The 21,977-nt window shown below is 41.3% G+C and overlaps 1 protein-coding gene and 1 long non-coding RNA gene across 7 annotated transcripts; one reads left to right on the top strand and one right to left on the bottom strand.

Moving 5' to 3' along the window:
- Window positions 1–445: 445 nt before the first annotated feature.
- LOC111953267 (tyrosine-protein kinase SRK2) lies at window positions 446–21,198 on the bottom strand. Of its 6 annotated transcripts, none has more exons than XM_023972437.2 (6): window positions 21,106–21,195; window positions 11,869–11,994; window positions 5,709–5,853; window positions 3,660–3,812; window positions 2,271–2,636; window positions 446–882 (listed from the first exon to the last, which is right to left on the bottom strand). In XM_023972437.2, the coding sequence occupies exons 2-6, from the start codon at window positions 11,947–11,949 to the stop codon at window positions 704–706; spliced, it is 924 nt and encodes a 307-aa protein (XP_023828205.1). In that variant the 5' UTR covers window positions 11,950–11,994; window positions 21,106–21,195; the 3' UTR covers window positions 446–703. The 6 variants fall into 6 exon arrangements, with proteins under 6 accessions (XP_023828205.1, XP_023828229.1, XP_023828195.1 ...); XM_023972461.2 differs by having other exon boundaries at window positions 11,869–11,968; window positions 21,106–21,194; XM_023972427.2 differs by lacking the exon at window positions 21,106–21,195 and adding an exon at window positions 16,211–16,311.
- Window positions 17,938–19,292, top strand: LOC111953311 (uncharacterized). The gene is made up of 4 exons (XR_002875854.2): window positions 17,938–18,029; window positions 18,574–18,743; window positions 18,876–19,091; window positions 19,209–19,292. It is a non-coding gene; the product is annotated as an uncharacterized lncRNA (long non-coding RNA).
- Window positions 21,199–21,977: the final 779 nt, after the last annotated feature.

The following is a 21,977-nucleotide window of genomic DNA, read 5'->3' as shown; positions in this document are numbered from 1 at the left end:
TAAATGCATGAGCTTATTTCAATTGTTGTAGCCCATTAGAACCCAAGAGGCTACATTACTTTGTTTTCTCTCAAAAAAACTATTGTCAAGACTGTTTTTAATCTGTAACTTACTTTCCTGTGTTGTATAAGGTTATGATGGACGTCTTTCATTGTTATTAACTATCTATGACCCTTACTTATAAACCCTTATAAAAGGTAGTGTTACCAATAAAGAACCAGGGAAGATAACCAGATGCCATTATTTACTACTTTGACATTTTTTTTCAAGCATAACCTGGAATCTACACTGAGGTGAAGTAATAGTGAAATTGAGAGATATTCAGTGTGGCCAGATTCTAGGCTACAGAGTTTAAGCTAGTTAGTAAGTATACTATACTACTAGTGTTGGGAATTTTCTTATTCTTATGTAAGTGTAGAATCAAAGATGAAATCAGACAATGGTGTAAAGGCATAAGAAAAGTTTTAATGTGGAAGCATATAGCATGTCTGAAGACTGCAGAGATGACATCAACTTTTATCCCTTCACAGTGCAGTCAATAAAATCAGCAATGTGGTCATGGTAGCAATTTAAGATAGTCTCGAGTTACACACAACACTAAGGAACATTCCAGACTCTCAAAAAGAGATGACAGGGCTGAGAAACAAGACTAACATTTAATTACTGCTATTTAATCGATACTCAAGAATGATTACATAAACCTTCAACCGCTAACGTCCCTCAGCCTCATTTTCAGAGCCTTGAAAGTGGGCCTGTCATTTTTATTCTCCTTCCAGCAGTCCAACATGATCTTGTACATGTCTTCGGAACAGTAGGGGTCAACAGGGCAAGGCATCCTGTACCCATTGGGAACCCTCTGTTTCACCTGGGAGTTGGTCATGTCTGAAACAATAAGATGAACTAGTTATAGTGTAATGCAACTGATCTCAGACAGTAAAACAATCAAACCTGGGGCATGTAGTGCAGCAGAAAAAGAGTAGATAGAAACTGCACCCGCCCACTCAGGTCAGAGTTTTATTGTCGTCCGGAGGGAGAACACGCATGTTTCGGATAACTTTATTGTCGACAGTACCACGAATGTCTGAATGTTGTGCGCGTATCGAAATGTAAGTTGCATGGGGGGTTTATTGGGGGTTTTACATGCAGTGTAATAATAGGTAATTACCACTAATTACTTACCGTTACTTTGATAACTTTCAGACATGTTCTACTTTATGGCTGTTCCTATTCTTTAATGTTAGAGTTGCCAATACTGCTTTGCCTCTTGTTTACTGTATGTAGTAGTATTCCGTACTGCCAGAAGTGTTATTGCATTGGTTGCACAAGTACTTTTGCAGAAGTGCTTTAATTGTTGTATTGGTAAACATAGTCTTTCGGATGCACACGCTCCCACAGCATTTTCCATAGAAGGCTACGCCTAAATGACCAGATTGAGATGGCAGCCCAAGTGGCTTCTGGGATGGCTTCCCATATTAAGGGGTTTTATTGCGCTGCCATGGGTGAGCTTCTAGAGTCATCCCAGACAGTTCTTGGAGCTTGCTCATGCACAGAGTAATTTACCAACCTGTGGCGCCAGGGCAGATCTGATAAGGTCTCAGCCTGGCAAATTCTCACACAAGGCTGGAGAGAGAGCGTGCTATAAATATTGACCCTTTGTCAATCCAAGTAATTGGTTTCTCTCTCTCTCTCTCCAAGAGGTGAATGTTTAAGTTTATGTTCATATTGATGCTGTGTTTATAGCCCTTTATAGACATGTTCATGTACATATATGTATATTGCATAGTTATAACCTTTAACTAATACTGTTTACATGCGTTCATCTCTTTGTCTTATAGAACCACAAAAATAAGATTCCAAGTCATTCGGATTACCACGATCATATAACATCTTCAAATGGAAACAGCTGTGGCTGTGTGAGTGTGGTGGTGACAAAGTGTTCAGTATGGGCCTCAACATCATGTTCTGACCGGACAGCACTGTAGTGGGCAGAACCAAACCAATCCGTTATAAGTACATAGCGGGTGAGGATGGGTGAGGGCATACCAGCCAACCATTTTTACGTGGTCCTTCTAGACAGATTTAGTGACCAACAGTTTGTTTTACATGGCCCGTAATTTCTCCGGGTTTAGCAACAAATTGTTTTTACAATAGATGAACGGGAGGAGACAGGTTAAACTCAATATTAGGAAGGTGTTCCTAATGGTTGGTATACTCAGTGTATACTCTTAACTAGAGATGTGGAGTTGAAATCGTAAATATGAAAGTCTTACTTGGATAGGGATTCTCCCCAAAGGTCATGATCTCATACAGCAAGATTCCGAAGGACCACACGTCACACTTGATGGTGAACCTCTCGTTGGCGATGGCCTCAGGAGCCGTCCATCTCAAAGGGAATATCGCTTTCCCTACAGATATATAATACATTTTGGTCTGATTGGAAAGCATTGGTGTGGCTTGTAAGACCCTGGCAAGGCCAAAGTCAGCCACCTTGTAGACGTTGTTCTCGCCGACCAGCACATTCCTGGCTGCCAGGTCCCTGTGGATGTAATTCTTCATCTCCAGATAAGCCATCCCAGAAGCCACTTGGGCTGCCATCTCAATCTGGTCATATAAACGTAGCCTTCCAACCCTGACCTCTGTGGAACAGGGAAGGAAAGCACAATGATGAGATAAAATGACATGATGGGTAGGTAGAATTTTCACAATCAAATTTGGAAAGGAACCGGTGGAAGTATGAAAGCTCATATTATAACTGTTGGTACACAAAAATGGTTGAAAAGTTCTACACTTGTTGAAAATGTCCTATAGTTTGTGTACCATATTTGAGAGGTTTTAAGTAACGGCAGGAGTTTTACTGGCCATGTGACCTGATAACTATAACATAGCATCCAGGACCTCTATACCAGGCGGTGTCAGAGGAAGGTCCATAAAATTGTCAAAGACTCCAGTCGCCCAAGTCATAGACTGTCCTCTCTGCTACTGCGTGGCAAGCGGTACCAGAGCGCCAAGTCTATGTCCAAAAGGCTCCTTAACAGCTTCTACCCCCAAACCATAACACTGCTTAACAATTAATCAAATGGCCACCCGGACTATTTACATTGACCCTCCCCCTTTGTTCTTTGTTTTTACACTGCTGCTACTCGCTGTTTATTATCTATGCATAGTCACTTTACCCCTACCTACATGTACAAATTACCTCGACTAACCTGTACCCCCGCACATTGACTCGGTACCGGTACCCCCTGGGCTCCCGAGTGGTGCAGAGTTCTAAGGCACTAAGGCACAATTGGCCCAGCGTCGTCTGGGTTTGGCCGGAGTAGGCCGTCATTGTAAATAAGAATTTGTTCTTAACTGACTTGCCTTGTTAAATAAAATATAGCATCGTTATTTTATTGTGTTACTTTTTATTAAATGTTTTACTTTATTGAGTAAATATTTTCTTAACTCTATTCCTTGAACTGCATTGTTGGTTAAGGACTTGTAAGTAAGCATTTAACAGTAAGGTTTACACCTGTTGTATTCAGCAAATGAAATTTGATAGAAAGTTATAGACTACAGCCCTTAGATTTTTCTGATGGGATAATATGTCATATAATTAGGAAAAACTCCTGGGCGTGTACTGCAGGGCTTGGCTGGTTCATACGACAGTGTACTCTTACTCAGGTAATCCAGCAGACTTCCGTTCTTCATTAGCTCAGTGATGATGTAGATGGGTTCTTCAGTGCAGACAGCCAAGAGCCGGATGAGGTTGGGATGCTCCATAGTCTTCATGATCTGGGCCTCTTTCAGGAAGTCCCGAGGGTCCATGGTGCCTATGAAAGGAAATGAGGAAAAGAAGGTTGTTAATTTTTCTTAATGGATTTTTTTTTAAGGAACTCGGGCTTTCAACTTACTCTTGAAAGTTGTAATAGTCGAAAACACAAAGTGCACTTTTGAAATTAGTAGTGCATCAGCAGTTTCTCTTGTCAGTCATTGCAGACCTTAGAGAGCCATTTATAACTTGTCAGAAATGTCCACATCAACTAGCCCATGACAGCTAACCATTTTTAGCCCATTGACTTTGTCGTAATGTTTGAGTCACTCAGATATCACATGAACACACATAAGACATGGCAAAATGTGTAGAATTGCAGGAAATTTGCTTTAAAACGGCAAAGACATTTCTCCACCTTATGGCAAAATGTATAGATTTGCAGCAAATAAGCTTTAAACCTTCTCTCTGCCAACAAGAGGGGTGTGACCAMTTTTTTGTCGTCATGGACAGTGCTTGTATCCATAGAAATAGACATGGCACGCGGGGGATGTTCCCCAGCGATGAAGAGGGGGGCCTGTGTAAGGATCGACGCTGGTAGAGACGAGACGAGAAGCAGGTACAGGGAGTGCACATTTAATATCGACGGACATGGAACAGGACAGCGTATGGACGTGAACACATAACGACATTAATGCAGACACAGGAAACAAACGGGGAAGCAGACAGTTATAGACGGGGCAATCAACAAAGGGAAGGWGTCCAGGTGAGTCCAATGAGCGCTGATGAGCGTTATGATGGTGACAGGTGTGCGTAAAGGGCAGCCTGGRGCCCTCGAGCGCCAGAGAGGGAGAGGGGGAGCAGGTGTGACAGGCCTGAGTGAAAATGTTTGGGAATCACTGCTGTAGGTGTTACATTAGGCTAACCAGCTATCTCAAAATTGTGGTAATCATGGCCGGATTATGCAGGGGCTCCACATTGACTAATGTTTGCGTCACTCGGATAGCAAATTAACGTTGCCTAAGCGATGGCAAAATCTGTGTACAGCTGCATGTCTGCAAATACAAACAAAATGCAATATAGCCATGCCACCTTAATGTACAGTAGAATTAGAGAGTATTACTGATAAATATTAGCAAAATGACAATTGTACAAACAAGGGATTGATATTTTGACATGCAAGCTTTACCCGTCCACAAGTCAGATAGCAAAAGCTGCAGCAGATACCTGGGCTCAGTTTTTTACAACTTTTCTAATCGTATTTTGGCAATCAGATTGGATTAAATCTTAGAATTGTTTTTTTATTTAACTAGGCAAGTCAGTTAAGAGCAAATTCTTYTTTACAATGATGGCCTAATTGTAAAGGCCCCCCGGCCAAACCCTCCCCTAACCCGGAWGACGCAGGGCCAATTGTGCGTCGCCCTATGGGACTCCCGATCCCGGCCGGTTGTGATACAGCCCGGGATCAAACTCGGGTCTGTAGTGACGCCTCTAGCATGCCTCTGTTCCTGGAAGCAGGGAGGGATGTCGATGACACAACAGTGGACCCATCAGACCAACTCCTTGAATTTGGCAGTTGTGTCTAAAAAAAAACACTATTTATCTCCAAACATATATTTTCTTTACCCTCAAGTGTGTGTAAATTACTGTATTTATAGTTGGGATATTGTTTTTCAATGAGAAAAGTACAAAAATAGCTGAAGGGGTCTTTAAATGTCGTGTTTTTATGTAGTTTACTCATCTCTGTTTCTCTATGACAGTGTACATTATATTGATGATATTGTGGTATCAACATGATATTGTGGTATCTGGATCAGAAGGATCCTATCCCATCCTTTTATGAAAATCTGGCAAAAAAATCTGATTGATCTGATCCTGGATTGACAAATAGAGGACAATTKCAGAATCCAGATCAGTCTTATGCAGATTTTTGGAAAAACTTGTCCCAGGTGTTTACCACGTCTAAAGGTCTTCACTGCAACTGGAATGTTGTTATAGAGGCCTTGATAGACCACTCCAAAGTAACCTTCGCCCAGCTTCTTCCCCAGTTTTATAGCGCTGCGGTTAATCTCCCAGCGGTCCGCAGAGCCAGTCTGCCTAAACTGTGAAGGGAGACAAGAAAGACAAAACCAGATTATCAGCAGATCAGACTGCAATTTGAGTCACCTAACATACCTTACAAATGTAACCTGTCCTCTGTAGGTTCCATCAGTATACCAACCTCATTATTAAAGGCCCATGTAGTGAAATATCAACTTCAAGATTCTGAAATCATAGTTTCAGTGGAAATATGTTTAATCTGGGTTTAAATTCAAAATCTCAAGGCTGCTTCCTCKCTAAATATAAACAAATAAAACATGCCAAAACATGGCATGGTCTTGCACATAAAAATACATTTTCAAAATTGTGTCTTTTTTCTCCCCAGTTTCGGGATTACTACTTGTCTCATTGCTGCAACTCCCCAACGGGCTCGGAGGTCGAAGGTCGAGTCATGCGTCCTCTAAAACATGACCCGCCAAGCCGCACTTCTTAACACCCACCTGCTTTACCCAGAAGCCAGCTGAACCAATGTGTCAGAGGAAACACAGTTCAACTGATGGCCGAGGTCAGCCTGCAGGCGCCCGGCCCGCCACAAGGAGCTGCTAGAGCACGATGAGCCAAGTAAAGCCCCCCCGGCCAAACCCTCCTCTAAACCGGACGATGCTGGGCCAATTGTGCGCCGCCCTATGGGACTGGGATCGAACCCCAGCCTGTAGTGATGCCGCAACACTGCGCAACGCCACTCGCGAGGCCCCTTGCACAGATTATTTACAGAATAAGGAAATTAAACTAAAACTGGCGAGTGCCATTACGAGTCCAAGCACTGTAGGTGTGTTTGAAACACTATTGTTTTTGGTATAGTAATTTTTCCCTGTCTGTTGACCACAATAACTTTTCAGAGGAATCCCCTACAGTAATAAGGTAATTATTCCCTCCAAGAGTGCGTTCTCAGCCCTCTCCTGTACTCCCTGTTCACCCAATACTGCGTGGCCATGCACGCCTCCAACTCAACCATCAAGTTTGCAGACGACACTACAGTGGTAGGCTTGATTACCAACAACGACGAGATGGCCTACAGGGAGGGGGTGAGGGCCCTCGGAGTGTGGTGTCAGGAAAATAACCTCACACTCAATGTCAACAAAACAAAGGAGATGATCGTGGACTTCAGGAAACAGCAGAGGGAGCAGCCCCCTATCCACATCGACGGGACAGTAGTGGAGAAGGTGGAAAGTTTTAAGTTCCTCGGCGTACACATCACGGACAAACTGAAWTGGTCCACCCACAGAGACAGCGTGTTGACGAAGGCGCAGCAGCGCCWCTTCAACCTCAGGAGGCTGAAGAAATTCGGTTTGTCACCAAAAACACTCAAACTTTTTCAGATGCACAATCGAGAGCATCCTGTCGGGCTGTGTCACCGCCTGGTACGGCAACTGCTCCGCCCACAACCATAAGGCTCTCCAGAGGGTAGTGCGGTCTACACAACGCATCACCGGGGGCAAACTACTTGCCCTCCAGGACACCTACACCACCCGATGTCACAGGAAGGCCAAAAAGATCATCAAGGACAACAACCACCCGAGCCACTGCCTGTTCGACCCGCTATCATCCAGAAGGCGAGGTCAGTACAGGTGCATCAAAGCGGGGACCGAGAGACTGAAAAACAGCTTCTATCTCAAGGCTATCAGACTGTTAAACAGCCATCACTAACATTGAGTGGCTGCTGCCAACATACTGACTCATCTCTAGCCACTTTAATAATGATAAAATGGATTAAACAATGGCACTTTATATAATGTTTACATACCCTACATTACTCATCTCATATGTATATACTGTACTCTATACCATCTACTGCATCTTGCCTATGCCGTTCGGCCATCGCTCATTCATATATTTTTATGTACATATTCTTATTCATTCCTTTACACTTGTGTGTATAAGGTAGTTGTTGTGAAATTGTTAGGTTAGATTACTTGTTAGATATTACTGCATGGTCGGAACTAGAAGCACAAGCACTTCGCTACACTCGCATTAACATCTGCTCACCATGTGTATGTGACAAATAAAATTTGATTTGAACATTGCACAGATATGTGTCATAGGATCATGGCTAGAACGGATCCAGCTTTTGCCAAATTAACGTCAAAAGTTTTTAAAAATTGCATTTTCGCTAACCCTAATCTTAACCTAATTCTCCTAACCTGCTATGTTAATTATTCTTACCTGCTATGTAAATTCTCCTATCCTGCTACGAAAAGTCAAATCTGATGTTAATTTGACAAAAGCTGGATCCCTTCTAGCCATGGTCTTTTCATAGGATGACAGGAGACACAGGGAAGTATAGCTAATGAAGGAGGCAGAGTAGCCCACATTTTGCGAGCAGCGAGAGGCCAGAGATAGCCAGACTAATAAATTGGGCTAAAGAACAGAAGTTGGGTATTGGAGAAGGGCCATCAGTGTGCGTTCTGCAAGCAATACCGTGGATGAAGGTGTGGCATGAGCGTTGTGAACGGATAGARGTGGTAATGGACAGCGAGGAAGAAGGAGAAGAGCCGAGTGAAGAGGGAAGATGTGTATTGAGGAATAATGGCGCCAAGCACAAACCGTACTRTGCTGTCTCTAATGTCTCATAAATTGAACCTGACGAGAGTGACGATGYAGACCTCTGAGTCCGAGCCTCGTCCCGACGGTCATGCAAAGGATGATTCTGGACCAGTGGGAGTGACATTTTTGGAGAAAGTCGATCCCTGCCTTTTGGCTGTCCCATATGTAGTCTCAGGCTGTGTAGAAAAGAAATTTGGTACTTCGCGTCACGCGCCTCGGAACAACACCTGCGACTTAATTTTCTCTCCGGAGCAGAATGCCTTTGAAAGGAGTGATTACTGGGGTGGCGTTAAGTGTTGAGGAGGAGGAATTGAAATGGAAGATTCCCAATGTATGTGACGCCAGCCCGGTTGCGAGTGTGGTGAAACTAAGAATACACTGTCTGTCCTTTTGAGTTTTGAAGCAGAGTCTTTACCTGACAAAGTCATGTTAGGATATGTCAGTTATCCCTTGAGAGATTTTATTCCGAACCCATTAAGGTGTTTCAGATGCCAAAATTATGGTCATGTTGCAGCAGCTTGTAGGAGGGAGATTCCAAGATGTGAGAAGTGTGCAGCAGGGCATGGGACAAAATAATGTAGGATCAGTTAGGGTCAAAGTAGTGGAATGGGGGGGTGTTTTCATTAATATAGATTTTTGAAATAGTGGTATATATATGTGTAGGGTTAGTGGTACAATGTTTTTTCCTTTCCCCATTCCTTTTGATTTTTGTATATCTTGTATACCACAGTGGTTCCCAAACTGTGGGGGGAGCGAGGGGTCGGCAGGGGGTTGTTGTTGGGATGTTCCCCAATGCTGGAAGGGGGGCCTGAGTGAACTTCTGATCTTCCACACACTACCGCACAGCAGGTGGCGGCATACACAAGCAAAATGTGCGAACGCCATGAAACCAAAGAAGAAGAAGTAGCTAAATGAGGCGCACCTGCAACATATCGATTGCCGAGCTAGCCGGCAGCTTCTGTTTGGCGGAAGCGGGGGATAAAAAAAGGGATTTCCTCATGACGGAACGAGGCTACTGCCGTCACTGCCAAAGTATCAGGTTTTAGAGACAACAGCTTTTTTTGTGTCCCTTTGGTTTTGTGTTGTCCGTCTGCTGCGGAGCCGGATAAACTGATCACYTCTAAATAAATGCAATAGGTGCACTATTGGCAGAGTTTGTTGGTGGTTGCCATTATTGCCAAAGCATTGGAAAGTATTCAGATCCCTTCCATTTTRCCACATTGTTTTTTTACATTACAGTCTTATTATAAAATGGATGAAATACATCTACACACAATACCCCATAACGACYAAGCGAAAACAGATTTGTAMAWTTTMTTMTGCAAATATATTAKAAATAAAAAACTGAAATACCTAATTTACATAAGTATTCAGACCCTTTGCTATGAGACTCGACTGATCATCCTTGAGATGTTTCTACAACTTGATTGGAGTCCACCTACGGTCAATTCAATTGATTTAGAAAAGGCACACACTTGTCTATACAAGGTCCCACAGTTGACAGTGCATGTCAGAGCAAAAACCAGGCCATGAGGTTGAAGGAATTGTCCGTAGAGCTCCGAGACTGGATTGTGTTGAAGCACAGATCTGGGGAAGGGTACCAAAAAATGTCTGCATCATTGAAGGTCCCCAAGAACACAGTTCATCAGTTTGGAACCACCAAGACTCTTCCTAGAGCTGGCCGCCTGGCCAAACTGAGCAATCGGAGGAGAAGGGCCTTGGTCAGGGAGGTGCCCAATAACCCGATGGTCACTGTGACAGAGCTACAGAGTTCCTCTGTGGAGATAGGAGAACCTTCCAGAAGGACAACCATCTCTGCAGCACTCCACTAATCAGGCCAATCAGGAAGCCACTCCTCAGTAAAAAAGGTACATGACAGCCCGCTTGGAGTTTTCCAAAAGGCACCTAAAGGACTCTCAGACCATGAGAAACAAMATTATCTGGTCTGATGAAACCAAGATTGAACTCTTTGGCCTGAATGCCAAGCGTCACGTCTGGAGGAAACCTGGCACCATCCCTAAGGCGAAGCATGGTGGTAGCAGAGGTGACACCGTCCAGCTGGCAACCGTGGTCAGCTTGCAGGCGCCCGGCCKGCCACAAGGAGTCACTAGAGCATGATGGGACAAGGAAATCCCGGGCCAGRCAAACCCTCCCCTAACCCGGACAACGTTGGGCCAATTGTGCGCCACCTCATGGGTCTCCCGGGCATGGCCGGCTGTGACACAGCCTGGGATTGAACCCGGGTCTGTAGTGACATCTCAAGCACTGCGATGCAGTGCCTTAGACTGCTGCGCCACTCGGGAGGCATTCCCCGGCCATTTTAACCACACACCGCTACTGACAATAAAAAATCAGGCATTTAATATATATTTAAGCATGGTCAAGTTAATAATTATGCTGTGGATGATGTATTAAACCACCCAGACACATAAAAGATGCAGTCGTCCTTCTGAACTGAGCAGCAGGAAAGGAAGGAAACTGCTTAGGGATGTCAACAAGAGGCCATTCGTGATTTTAAAACTGCTACATTGTTCTATTCAGTGGATCAACATGATGGATCAACAACATTGTAGTGACTCCACAATAATGACCTAAATGAAGGAGTGAAAAGAAGAATAAAAATATACAAAATATAAATATTCCATAACATGCATATGTATGCAACAAGGCACTAAAGTAATACTGAAAAAAAAAACATGGCAAAGGAATACACTTTTTGGCCTAAATGCAAAGCGTTATGTTTGAGGCAAATCCAACACAACACATCACAAAGTAACGGCCTCCTTATTTTCAAACATGGTGGTGGCTGCATCATGGCACTGGTATGCTTGACATCGGCAAAGACTGCGTGTTTTTCAGGATGAAAAGAAACGGGATTGAGCAAAGTATATGCAAAATCCTACAGGAAAACCTGCTTCAGTCTGCTTTCCACCAGACACTGGAAGAYMAATTCACCTTTCAGCAGACAGATCTACACTGGAGTTGCTTATAAAGTAGTCAGTGAATGTTCCTGAATGGTCAAGTTACAGTTTTGACAAATCTGCTTGAAAATCTTGTCTAGCCYTGTTCCCCAACACCATGACAGAGCTTGAAGAATTTAAAAAAGAATAATGGGCAAATATTGCACAATGCAATGCTCTTATGAGACTTACCCAAGAAAACTCACAGCTGTAATCGCTGCCAAAGATGTTTTTAACATGTATTGACTCAGGGGGGTGAACTGTTACCTAAATTAAGGTACAGTATACTATCTAATCAAGGTTTATCAGTGTTTTATTTTTGGTTCATAATTTTAACATTTTAATTTCTTCCACTTTGACAGAGCATTTTGTGTAGATCCATTTTAATCCTACTTTGTAACGTTCAAATGTGAAGAAATCKAAAGGGGGTGTAGACTTTCTATATGCACTCTAACTTCATCCTGTTCTCCTTTGTCTACCTTTCTCTCCTGTTTGCTCTCTGCCTCTTCTTACCAGAAAAAKCAGCAGGATCGCCATCCCCACCATCACGCCCAAGGTCAGGACCAGGGACAATTCTCCAGACATTGGCATCATTCACTTTTCTTCTCTCTGCCTGGAATTACTGAATAGATTCCAAACCTGAAGGTTGAAGACAACAAAGCAAACGCAAATTATGTTACCGGGCAGCTGATGTAGATCAGTAGCTTTACAACAAATTCGTTGGTGGGTGGGCCTGCAGAAATMTGTGTAATCATAATTCTGTTTAATTWGCTTCTTGATATGCCACACCTGTCACGTGGATGGATTCTCTTGGCAAAGGAGAAATGCTCACTAACAGGGATGTAAACAAATTTGAGCACAACATTTGAGAGAAATAAGCTTTTTGTGCATATGGAACATTTCTGGGTTGTTTTATTTCAGCTCATGAAACATGGGACCAACACTTTACATGTTGCTTTTATATTTTGTTCAGTATAAAAACMTAACCCTGGGATAGAGTTGTATTTTTTTGTGGGAAACACACAATTTTATGCCAAAGACACACCAGAATGGCTTTCCAATAGGTGGTAAGTGTTCCTGAAAAGGTCCAGTCTCAGCCCTGATTTAAATCTGCTTGAAAATCAGAGACATGGTTTGAATATTTTTTAMAAATGTTTTTATTTATAACTTATTTATCAAATGTATTGATTTGAGCAATTTGACAAAAAGTATATATACAGTACCAGTCAAAAGTTTGACACACCTGCTCATTCAAGGGTTTTTCTTATTTTTACTATTTTCTACATTGTAGAAAAGTGAAGACATAAAAACTATGAAATAACATATGGAATCATGTAGTAACAAAAACAGTGTTAAACAAATCTAAATATATTTTATATTTGAGAATCTTCAAAGTAGCCACCCTTTGCCTTGATGACAGCTTTGCACACTCTTGCCTCAAAACCAGCTTCACCTGGAATGCTTTTCCAACAGTCTTGAAGGAGTTCCCACATTATCTGACACTTGTTGGCTGCTTATCCTTCACTCTGCGGTCGACTCATCCCAAACCATCTCAATTTGGTTGAGTCGGGGATTGTAGAGACCAGGTCATCTGATGCCACCCTTTGCCTTGATGACAGCTTTCCACACTCTTGGCATTCTCTCAACCAGCTTCATGATGTTGTCACCTGGAATGCATTTTAATTAACAGTGCCTTGTTAAAAGAATTTGTGGAATTGCTTTCGTTCTTAATGCATTTTAGCCAATCAGTTGTGTGTGACAAGGTAGGGGTGTATAAATTTGGTAAAGATCAATCCATGTTATGGCAAGAACAGCTCAAATGAGCAAAGAGAAACTGCAGTCCATCATTACTTTTAAACATGAAGGTCAGTCAATTTGGAAATGTCAAGAACTTTGAAAGTTTCTTCAAGTGTAGTTGCCAAAAACCATCAAGAGCTATGATGAAACTGGCTCTCATGAGGACCACCACAGGAAAGGAAGACCCAGAGTTACCTCTGCTGCAGAGGATAAGTTCCTTAGAATTACCTGCCTCAGAAATTGTAGCCCAAATAAATGCTTCACAGAGTTCAAGTAACAGATACATCTTAACATAAATGTTCAGAGGAGACTGTGTGAATCAGGCCCATGGTCAAATGGCTGCAAATAAACCACTACTAAAGGACACCAATAGAAGGAGAGACTTGCTTGGGCCAAGAAACACGAGCAATGGACATAGACCGGGAAATCTGTCTTTGTCTGAAGAGTCCAAATGTGAGATGTTTGGTTCCAACCACCGTGTCTTTGTGAAAGCAGAGTAGTGAACAGATGATCTCTGCATGTGTGTCCCACCGTGAAGCATGGAGGAGGAGGTTGATGGTGTGGGGGTGCTTTGCTGGTGACACTGTCCTGTGATTTATTTAGAATTCAAGGCACACTTAACCAGCATCGCTACACAGCATTCTGCAGCGATATGCCATCCAATCTGGTTTGCGCTTAGTCAGACTATCATTTGTTTTCAACAGGACAATGACCCAACACACCTCCAGCTGTGTAAGGGCTATTTGACCAAGAAAGAGAGTGATGGAGTGCTGCACCAATGACCTGCCTCCACAATCACCCAACCCAACACAATTGAGATGGTTTGGATCAGTTTGATCGCAGAGTGAAGGAAAAGCACCAAACAATGCTCAGCACTGGGAACTCTTCAAGATAATGGAAAGCATTCCAGGTGAAGCTGTTAAGAGAATGCCAAGCATGTGCAAAGCGTCATCCAAGGCAAATGGTGGATACTTTGAAGAATATAAATATGTTTAACACTTTAGTTACTACATATTGCAGTGTGTTATTTTATAGTTTTGATGTCTTCACTATTATTTACAATGTATAAAAATAGTAAAAATAAAGAAAAACCCTTGAATCAGTAGGTGTGTCCAAACTTTTGACTGTACTGTATGTGTCGTAAGAGTTGTGCAAATTGTTAGAATCTTTATTCAAAATGTTTCTACAGCTGTAATGGATGCCAAAGGTTACTCAAGTTAATCTGGGGTTGAAGACATAAGCCAATAAACAACATCTTCATTTTAATTTTTTTAACAATAATTCAAAAGTTCTAATGTTTTTTTTCACTTTGAAAATGTGTAGTTGTAATCCATTTATTTTAAGGCAGCATAATGTGAAGCTGTGCAAGGTTTGTGTAGACTTTCACTAGGCACTGTTATAATATATAATGTATATACTGTATATATATATATTTCTGCCGAGAAGCGCTTAAATGGACACGCTTTTAATGGGATATCATTGGCTTCAATGGGAAACACTAGCATGACACTGCACTCCCACCCCCGCTAGTAAATATGGTTTCGATTATCAACCTATTGTCATTTACTGCGGTCACGGCCAGTATTACTTCCAAAAAAAGTCAGCAAAAAAAGATACATGCAACTAAAAAATACCTCGTCTTGGCACCTTCAATGTATTCAGCTGTTTTGTTGAGTATTCAGTAAGGTTAGTGCTATCTGGGATCCTTGGGAACATGATGTTTTGGAGGTGTCGAATAGGCATATTTCGGTGCTGGTAAATTCCTTCTTTCTATGCCGAGTAATGAGTTCGAAAAAATTAAAGTATGCCTGTTAGAAAACGTTTCACATATACACTTTAAATCCCAAAATAATACATGTCGCTGTGGTAGAACTGTGTTTTTAATCGATTTTCTGCATTTTATCAAAGTCCCATCAGGTAGCCTGATTTCAGATGTCCATGTAAACATGTATTATTAGTGAAATCGTTATCTTGCAAAGGATGTAAACGACTAAATCGAACTATTATTATAATCTTACTATTCACAATAATCGTATATTTCTGTGAATTACCCTAGCCTACTCATAACCTACTCCCTCCCCTCTGGCGACGTTATATGTACAAAAGGAATCACAAATAAAGACAGGACAATCCTTTGCTCGTGGGCAATAAGGCGGCTGGCCTACAGGTGACATTATTACTTGACTCGTTGTACAGTGTATAATGTACAGATGAATCATTGGTCTCTCTTAATTGCACCTTTTCTATCTATTCGTGTCAGTAATGTCCTTGTCTATGCTTGATTGTGTTTTTATGTATGTCAGTGCCGCAACCCAAATGTTCCACGGGGATAATAAACCATTATTTTATCTTAAGATACAACACAGAAAGTCCCGGATGTAAACCAAACTTCTGAAAAGTAATTTTTACATGACAGGAACCACATCAATTTGGGCCTCCTAGACACTTGTTAGATGTTGTTTTATCTTTGATGTAAGACAGTGGATTACAGCAATAAAGCTTGCATCTATATGCCTTATGTTTGTTTGTGGGTGGTCACAGGCGAATTCATTTGTTTTGAGTAGGCCTAGCTAGATTTTGAACAGATTTCATAACGTTTCGCGGTTCTTTTTTTTTCTATCAAATGGAATATAATTGTTTTACTTCTAAATGGAATAGACTACTTTATGCCACATTCGAAGCAGTCTTAATTTTACACTTCATCAGGAAATCACATTTTCCTATGAGCACTGTCTTAAGTTATTTGCATCGTTTTTGCCTAAAGGAAATTGAATACCAGCGATCTTAAAATCGCAAGTTTTCATTGCGAATTGTGTTCAAGCGCTAATGCAATGTAAAACGCTTCTATGATCATTTCCAAGCCAGTCAAGTTTCAAACACAGACCCAGAGTCGTAAACCATCGCTATAAATTGGATACATCCAATATCAAAAATTAAGATACATATTAGGCTCAGTCGAACACAGCAGGTACAATACATAAACAATGTCCACTGGATATTCAGGGTTTCCCAATAATAAATTTACCTAAGATTCACCAATCGCTCCATATACACTTACCTTTGACGAATATTGACCAACCAACCAACAGACCCATTTCAAACTAAAGTTACGCCAGAGAAATGTATATAATGACGAGATGTCAGTCTAACAGTTGGATTAGGATTTGCTTTCCTTAGCGAGAGGAGGCGAGATCACATGGGGCCATTCCAGCCAGATATCGCGTGACAAACAGGCACAACTCGAATATTAAATCGTTTTTTTCAAAGTTGCCGTATGCCATGTGTGTTATGCTTATATCAAGCACATTCGAAACAACCTAACCATCACGAAACTTATATTCGATCAAATAAGCCTAATGGAGCAAAGCCATCATTTTTTGATGTTGGCCAATTCTACACTCTCATACCTCCACGCATACTCCTCGCCTGGTGGGAAAAAAACGCCATCTGCTGGTGGAGACAGAATTTGGGCAAGTTACTCTCTTGAACGCCTCCTCCTCTTTGTAACGTTACTTCTAAGTTTCATTCCTCATGCTTTTCCACGAAAGAGAGAGGCAATACCGACATGCCTGCTGCCCAAAATGTATGCCAGTCTGAGATATTGCTTTTTCTTTGCAACCTGCCTAGAACTCTGCCAGCATCCCGGAGTCGCCTCTTCACTGTTGACTTGAGAGGTGTTTTCGGGGTACTATTAATGAAGCTGCCAGTTGAGACTTGTGAGTGTCGGTTTCTCAAACTAGACACAAATTACTGTCCTCTTTGCCTGCGAGTTGTTCACTGGGGCCTTCCCCACCCTCCTCTTCTATTTCTGTTAGAGACAGTTTGCGCTGTTCTGTGAAGGGAGTAGCACACAGCTTGTACGAGATCTTCAGTTTCTTGGCAATTTCTCACATGGAATTGCCTTCATTTCTCAGAACAAGAATAGACTGAAGAGTTTCCGAAGAAAGTCCTTTGTTTCTGGCCATTTTGAGCCTGTAATCGAACCCATAAATGCTGATGCTCCAGATACTCAACTAGTCTAAAGAAGGCCAGTTTTATTGCTTCTTTAATCAGGACAACAGTTTTCAGCTGTGATAATATAATTGCAGAAGGGTTTTCTAATGATCATGAAACTCATCTCAGGCAGAGGTCGACCGTCGCTTTTAATTTGCACCTTTTCCTGTACCCCAGAGAATGAAAGCGGTTCTTCAACCAAACGTCCACAACATTTTCGGCAGCGTTGGCCCTTCTACCATTCTGGCGGAGAAAACTGCACACTCGTGCTGCTAACTTAGCTAGCTAGCTACTGAAGTTAGCAAGGCAATTTTAAATAAATGGCACTAATTGCATACAAAAATAAAGTTCTAAAACCAAGAGAACAATTTATAATACACCTCCTCTTGTCTCCTGCAATTTGAAAAAAATTATAATTGGAATTGAATAATTTCCCAAAAATGCTCAACTATCACTCTTTACTCATAACCTCTATCCTACAATGTCACCAAGCCTCTCAACACATATAACCCCCATAATGCTCTGTGGCACAATCACAATACAACTCACTAGGTTCGTTCTCTGATCCTAATTCTGTGATTGGATGCGTAACATGTCAGTTCATACTGCAAAAGCTTTTGATTGGTTGGAGGATGTCCTCCGGAAGTGGTCATAATTACCAGGTATGTCTATGGAAGGGGGTGAGGCCTACGAGCAAGAATCCCCTGACTGCAGTGTGCAGTTCAGGCGGGCTCAATGTGGGTGGAGTCAAATGCGTTTAACCCGAACCCTTCCAGTCTCCTACAAGGTCACCTAAGTTGCGGTTCACATTGAAAGTATCAACGTCAACGAAAGTGAATCTTAATCGAACCTAACCTACATGGATAAAAATATAAACCATGGAAGTAAGTGAGACTGTCATTATGCATAATGTACTTTGTAATATTCATGTTATACCAGTGCAGTGGTATATTTTTATATAACCAAATACCACACTGATGTTAGCATAGTGTTAATTAGCACCCATTTTCACATGAGCTAGTTAATTAATGTTAGCAATAGCACCCATTTTCACGTGAGCTAGTTAATTCACTTTAGCAATAGCACCCTTTTGCACGTGAGCTAGGCAATTGCTTACAATGAGGGAATCTTATTTGGACAAATTTGCCTACTTGAGCGGTAAGCCTAGGTTTACATGTACAGTTATGTCATCGATTTGATCATCGATTTTCTGTGTTTCTTTAATGTATGCCTTGTTGTGTTTGGCTGGCTCTAAATGTGTATCGTTGATGCCGACGGTCATTCCCTAAGATACACATAGCGAGTCTACACAGCCTACACATAGTGTATACAATAATGAAATGGAATGCCTATTGCTTATTTTATAACATTCTATGTCTATGCCTTCATGCCTTTTTATGTCTATGCTTATTTTTCTTTGATGTATAGAGACACGTTAGTGTGTTACTGGAGGTCGAGATTCCTAAAATGAAACAATGCAGCAGCAGTCAACTTCATCACTGTCCCTTCTGCATATATAAGGCTGAACAATGTATGGTCAACAACCACACCAAAGGCCAACAACCACATCGAAGGTCATGCTTCAGTGAGGCACAGAGGTACTATTTCTTTCTTTATTGAATATATTTGACATGCACGTTTTTTAAATATTTGACCTATCTTTTCAGTTACATCAGTGTATTTAATTACATTTGATAGCTTGTTACCTCACTGTTATTCCTCTCTTTCAGAGTTCACAATCATAAAGTGTGGCTTCAGTTGTAGAAATGTGACACTTTCGTTGTTGCTATTGCACGGCAACAATAATCAACAGAGCAGCACCTGAAGCACCTGACATACCATCAGCATCCTAGGTTTTTTGGGATACCCATCCAATTGTGTGATTTTCATTTTCAAAGGAAAACATGCAGCAAATTAGGCGATGGTGGTGCCTAGTTCCTCTTGCCGTAAGTCTTGAACGTTATAAAAACGTTTCATTTGCATCCTTAAAATCACTATAGTCAGACTTACCTGAATATATTTTCATATTGAATGTATGTAATGTATGTCATTCACTCACTAAGGTCTGAAGAAGGGAGGTTGAAACATCGAAAAAGGTGGCAAAAACAAAACAGACTACAGGTAGGAGGTGTCATATGATGAGTGGTATAGTCTTAAACCAATGTTTAAAGACTTAAACCCCCCCCCCCNATGTTGAGAAGTTGTTAAAACAAGTTACCAATATCTAATACAATTTCTTACACTTTCACTAGGCACTGTATATATATGTATATACTGTATACAGTATATATATATTTCTGCCGAGAAGCGCTTTAAAATGGACACGCTTTTAAGTGGATAGTCATTGGCTCAATGGGAACAGCTAGCATGACACTGCACTACCCCCACCCCGCTAGTAAATATGGTTTCGATTATCAACTATTGTCATTTACTGCGGTCACGGCCAGTATGTACTTCCAAAAAAAGTCAGCAAAAAAAGATACATGCAACTGAAAAAATACCTCGTCTTGGCACCTTCAATGTATTCAGCTGTTTTGTGTGTATTGCAGTAAGGTTAGTGCTATCTGGGATCCTTGGGACATGAGTGTTTGGAGGTGTCGAATAGGCATWTTTTCGGTTGCTGGTAAATTTCCTTCTTTCTATTGCGCGAGTGAAGTGAGTTCGAAAAAATTAAAGTATGCCTGTTAGAAAACGTTTTCACATATACACTTTAAATCCCAAAATAACATGGTCGCTGTGGTAGAACGTTTGTTTTTAATGGCGATTTTCTGCATTTATCAAAGTCCCATCAGGTAGCCTGATTTCAGATGTGTCCATGTAAACAMGATTATTAGTGAAATCGTTATTCTTGCAAAGGATGTAAACGACTAAATCGAACTATTATATTAATCTTACTATTCACAATAATCGTATTATTCTGTGAATGTAACCCTACCCCACTCATAACCTACTCCGCCCCTCTGGGCGACGTTATAGTGTACAAAAGGAATCACAAATAAAGACAGGCAATCCTTTGTCTCGTGGCAATAAGGCGGGCTGGCCTACAGGTGACATTATAGTTGACTACGTGTACAGTGTATAAAGTGTACAGATGAATCATTGGTCTCTCATTAATTGCACCTTTTCTATCTATTCGTGTCAGTATATGTCCTTGTCTATGCTTGYTTGTGTTTTTATGTATGCTCKGTGCCGCAACCCAYATGTRCCCACGGGGATAATAAAGCCATTATTTTATCTTAAGCTACAACACAGAAAGTCCCGGATGTAAACCAAACTTCTGAAAAGTAATTTTTACATGACAGGAACCACATCAATTTGGGCCTCCTAGACACTTTAGATGTTGTTTTTATCTTTGATGTAAAGACAGTGAGATATACGAGCAATAAAGCTTGCATCTATATGCCTTATGTTGTTTTGGGTGGGTCACAGGCGAATTCATTTGTTTTTGAGTAGGCCTAGGCTAGATTTTTTGAACAGATTTCATAACGTTTGCGGTTTCTTTTTTTTTCTTCTATCGAACGGAATATAATTGTTTACTTCTAAATGGAATAGACTACTTTATGCCACATTCGAAGCAGTCTTAATTTTACATTTCATCAGGAAATCACATTTTCCTATGAGCACTGTCTTAAGTTATTTGCATCGTTTTTGCCTAAAGGGAAATTGAATACCAGCGATCTTAAAATCGCAAGGTTTTCATTGCGAATTGTGTTTCAAGCGCTAATTGGCAATGTAAAACGCTTCTATGATCAGTTTCCAAGCCAGTCAAGTTTCAAACACAGACCCAGAGTCGTAAACCATCGCTATAAATTGGATACATCCAATATCAAAAATTAAGATACATATTTAGGCTGCAGTCGAACACAGCAGGTACAAATACAAACAATGTCACTGGATATTCAGGGTTTCCCAATAATAKATTTACCTGAAGATTCACCAATCGCTCCATATTACACTTACCTTTGACGAATATTGACCAGACCAACCAACCATGTCATACTAAAGTTACGCCAGAGAAATGTATATAATGACGAGATGGTCAGGTCTAACAGTTGGATTAGGATTTGCTTTCCTTAGCGAGAAGAGGCGAGATCACGTGGGGCCATTCTAGCCAGATATCGTGTGACAAACAGGCACAACTCGAATATTAAATKGTTTTTTTCAAAGTTGCCGGTATGCCATGTGTGTATGCTTARATCAGCACATTCGAAACAACCTAACCATCACGAAACTTATATTCGATCAAATAAGCCTAATGGAGCAAAGAAGCCATCATTTTTTGATGTTGGCCAAATTTGACACTCTCATTGACCTCCACGCATAACTCCTCGCCTGGTGGGCAAAAAACGCCACCTGCTGGTGGAGACAGATTTTGGGCCAAGTTACCCCTCTTGAATCGCCTCCTCCTCTTTGGTAACGTTACTCTAAGTTTCATTCTTGTACATCCCTAGAGGTTCCCTTACATTACTTAATGACCACAATCTGTTTTCTTTCTAGACGATACTGAAAACAAAATGCACAGCGAACTGGGAGCTGTGAACTGGGTATGTAGTCTACTGTGTGTAATGCTGAAGGCTTGATGCATGGCAAGATATAATAGTTGTGATGACTTGTTGAGTAGTTATAGATATCACTGAAACCCCCTTTAGGAATAGTGGCTTTTGTTTGCATGGTGGTATTGTGAAAGTGGGGTGTAATTTGACTTGATCKCCCAATGAGGCACTACTCTKAATATTTATTCTTCCTTTTTCTTCAAGGAAGCAGATGTTCTTCTAAMGGACACCCTAGAGGCAGCACAATGGTGCGAACGCCAACCATTTAAAGGCACCGTG

Source organism: Salvelinus sp. IW2-2015, linkage group LG3 (assembly GCF_002910315.2).
Source record: "Salvelinus sp. IW2-2015 linkage group LG3, ASM291031v2, whole genome shotgun sequence".
In the NCBI taxonomy this organism is placed as follows: Eukaryota; Metazoa; Chordata; class Actinopteri; order Salmoniformes; family Salmonidae; genus Salvelinus; species Salvelinus sp. IW2-2015.
This window is presented reverse-complemented; position numbering and strand designations above follow the sequence as displayed.